The sequence below is a fragment of the Sinocyclocheilus rhinocerous genome, unplaced genomic scaffold, assembly GCF_001515625.1.
Source record: "Sinocyclocheilus rhinocerous isolate Xijiao unplaced genomic scaffold, SAMN03320098_v1.1 scaffold1415, whole genome shotgun sequence".
Lineage (NCBI taxonomy): Eukaryota > Metazoa > Chordata > Actinopteri > Cypriniformes > Cyprinidae > Sinocyclocheilus > Sinocyclocheilus rhinocerous.
Genome location: NW_015657968.1, coordinates 122,315 through 126,164, shown reverse-complemented (window position 1 = coordinate 126,164; position 3,850 = coordinate 122,315). Strand labels below are relative to the sequence as shown.

The 3,850-nt window shown below is 35.8% G+C and overlaps 1 protein-coding gene across 1 annotated transcript in view; it reads right to left on the bottom strand.

Annotated features, from left to right (window-relative positions):
• The window catches only part of LOC107721824 (probable G-protein coupled receptor 156), a 19,181-nt gene extending 17,279 nt beyond the window's left edge, over positions 1-1,902 (bottom strand). Inside the window, exons 1-3 of the mRNA XM_016529993.1 lie at positions 1,753-1,902; positions 437-564; positions 193-328 (exon numbers count right to left, since the gene is read on the bottom strand). Of these exons, the coding sequence (XP_016385479.1) occupies positions 193-328; positions 437-564; positions 1,753-1,869 (381 nt within the window). The 5' untranslated portion in view covers positions 1,870-1,902. The remainder of the gene's footprint in view (positions 1-192; positions 329-436; positions 565-1,752) is intronic.
• Positions 1,903-3,850: the final 1,948 nt, after the last annotated feature.

Sequence of the window (3,850 nt, the reverse complement as noted above, 5' to 3'; positions counted from 1 at the left end):
GAGGTTTATGGTGTTGTAAAATGTAAACAGCCATTTAGCAATTCAGAGCAATAAGCCAGCTGTGTGATTTATAGGACTGCTTTAGTTATACTTACATATAGGCAGGTACATAGAGAAGAGGGTCTTAGTTTTTGAACGTCAACTCCATCAGTCTACCTAAATAACCTTGTGTGTGTGTGTGTGTGTTTGTACCTGTAAGAAAGCTCTTGATCCTGCTCCTGACAGCGGTGCTCTCTCCTCCAAGGCGAATAAGAAGCCGCTGCTGTATGTGAGTACACTGCCACAGAGAGTCAACACATTCAGATTGGGACTGGACATCTTCACTATCCTGTGTCAGAGGTACATAATCAAAATTCATGTTGGCAGCCATAGTCATTGGACAAAAAGACCACCTGTAAAGCAATAAAATCATGTTTGAGATCCAGAGATCCTGTACCTGTTGTTTTTGAAGCGCAGAGTGAAAATGAGGAAGAAGAGCGCCAGCAGAATCCCACAAGAGAGCAGCGTCCAGACTCCAGCACGAAGAGCAGGAGACAGCGATCGACTCTGTACATCCACACCCCTCTAGACACAGACAAACAGCACAATATACTGAATGTATACACTACCATTTGGGTTTGGTATGATTATGTTCTTTAAAGTTTCTTATGCTTACCAAGGCTGCATTTACTTGATCAAAATACAGTAATGACAGTAATATTGTTAAATATTATTACAATTTGAAAAAACACTGTTTTCTATGTAAATATATTTTAAAATGTAATTTATTCCTGCAAGCAGGAGACAGCGATCGACTCTGTACATCCACACCCCTCTAGACACAGACAAACAGCACAATATACTGAATGTATACACTACCATTTGGGTTTGGTATGATTATGTTCTTTAAAGTTTCTTATGCTTACCAAGGCTGCATTTATTTGATCAAAAATACAGTAATGACAGTAATATTGTTAAATATTATTACAATTTAAAAAACACTTTTTTCTATGTAAATATATTTTAAAATGTAATTTATTCCTGCAATGGCAAAGCTGCATTCTCAGCATCATTACTCCACTTCAGTGTCACATGATCCTTCAGAAATCATTCTAATATGCTGATTTGCTGCTCAAGAAATATTTATTATTATAATGTTAAAAACAAGTTGTGCTGCTAAACAGTTGTGCTGCTTAATATTTTTGTGGAAACTGTGATACATTTTTTCAAGATTCTTTGATGAATCGAAAGTTGAAAAGAACGTCATTCATTACTTTAAATAAGAAAAATACAAAATAAAAGTGTTTTCACTAGTGGCCTCGCTCAAACTTGTGGATCCCACTGTTTGTGAATGTAATTGTGATTGTCTCGAGTGTACGGTGGTGGACGGGGGTGAGTGTGTGTGAATGTACCGCTGAGAGCGCACAGAGTCTCTGCAGGACGTCCCAGCCCTGCTGGCTGTTCACTCCTGGATAGATGAAGCAGACGCCTAATATGCTGATTTGCTGCTCAAGAAATATTTATTATTATAATGTTAAAAACAAGTTGTGCTGCTAAATATTTTTGTGGAAACTGTGATACATTTTTTCAAGATTCTTTGATGAATCGAAAGTTGAAAAGAACGTCATTCATTACTTTAAATAAGAAAAATACAAAATAAAAGCGTTTTCACTAGTGGCCTCGCTCAAACTTGTGGATCCCACTGTTTGTGAATGTAATTGTGATTGTTTCGAGTGTACGGTGGTGGACGGGGGTGAGTGTGTGTGAATGTACCGCTGAGAGCGCACAGAGTCTCTGCAGGACGTCCCAGCCCTGCTGGCTGTTCACTCCTGGATAGATGAAGCAGACGCCAGACTCACAGTGAGAGCTGCAGTTCAGTCCTGCCTCCATCACTGGCCTGAGCTCTATCTCAACTCATACACACATCCTAAACGACAGAAAACAATCTTCACACAACATTTCATATTTACAGAAACAAACAAGTCTCAGATCTTGTCAATCAGAGGCATTTAACTTTTTGTCACTACAAATACAGGGGAAACTAATTAAGCTACATTTATATTTGAAAAATACATTAAACACTCAATGTTGTCTAGTCATAAGTATCAGGTTACATGTGGAATACTTGATTCTGATTGGTCAAATGTGCCATTCTGTGCTCACTGTACAAAAATGATTATTATTATTATTTTTTTTAGAATTTGTGAGCTTTGATGCGGTCATTTTTCTAAAACCAGTTTTTAAATATGTTATAAAAATATACTAAAATACATTTTAAAATACTTTAATAAAATATATTTTTAATATACTACAGTATGCATTAAAAATATATATATTCGAAAATCTAATTTTAAGTACACTGTAGAAGACTGAACACAAGATGGCACTCTTATTCACAGTGTCTTCTGTCTGTATTACAGACATAATCAAATATAGTTACTCTCAGTTCAGTCTGTTTTGGTAATCTGTTTTAATAAGACTGTAAAAATGATATGAAATGATCTGTGGTAATTTATGACTGTTACTATTTTTTCTATTTGTCAGAGTTTGTTAGAGTGACTTCTTCAGATGAAGATGTAAGGCACAGTGCAGATTCAGCCCTCATGTTATTGACATAAGATTGACTTAATTGGAGTTCTAGAGATTCAGTTGATTTATGTGTAAATAGTAACCATAATAATCACAGTAACTCTTCAGTTTTCCTTCACATTTTTTTTCTTTGTTCTACGACCCAATAAAAACTCACCGGACAGATATTATTGAAGCTTTTAGACTTTTAGACAAAGTAGGTATAAATTTAGAAATGTGACAGTTATCAATTAACATTGTTTCTGTTTGTGACCCTACATAGAAAACGGATGGATAGATGGATAATTCTGTTTGGGGTTATCTGGACCCAGACAAAAAACATGTTATTCAAGTTGAAATTTCACTTAGAATCAGTTCCGAGCACGTTTTTGACATTTCAGATGTGTGACGGTGAACATTAGAACATAAAAAGTACAGGCTCATTCTCCTCTTCATTACATAAGTATACCTCTGATGTTTAAAAACTATAATCACACTGATCCTCATTCCATAATGAAAAAAGGAGGGAAACGCTCAGGCTTGCCTCCACAACGCAAAGTTTGAAGAGCTGCAAGTAAGACACTAAATCCCACATGGATGCGCAGATTACCACTCACAATGCAGCGCTGTGCGTCACATCAGCAAAACAACCGCATGTATGAGCCTGAAAGAGCAAACCACATTACCTGTGCTGTGTGATTTTCACATAGTCTGATGTGTTTGAATGTCTACAGCAACACGTCCCATGTGCCAGTCAGTTTGAGGCATGTAAACATGAGCAGCATGTATTATGCAGGTGATTTTGAGTGCTGTGATCACCTGTCATTGTATTTATGGTGATTTTTTTCAAGCCTGCTTTTGAAATGTTTGAAATGTGGGTGTGTCCTCTGTCTTACTGAAAGTATGTGTTTATGAGCAGGGCATTGATATGAAATGCTTTTGGGAAGTTGACACATCCTTGCTGATTCCTTATAATTATTCTTCATGGAAATGTATCCTCTATGAGAGAAAGGTTTGTGGCCAGTAACATACTTTATTTATTTATTTATTAAATACTTCTATTCAGTAAGGGGCATTCAATTGCATAAAAGTAACAAGAAGACATTTAAAATGTTACAAAATATGTACATTTCAAATAAATGCTGTTCTTTTGAAACTTTCTACTCATTAAAGAATCTCAAAAAAAAAAAAATGTAGCACGGTTCCCACAAAAAGCATTAAACAGTGCAACTATTTTCAATATTAATAATATTAAGAATTGTTTCTTAAGCAGCAAATCAGCATATTGGAATGATTTCTGAAG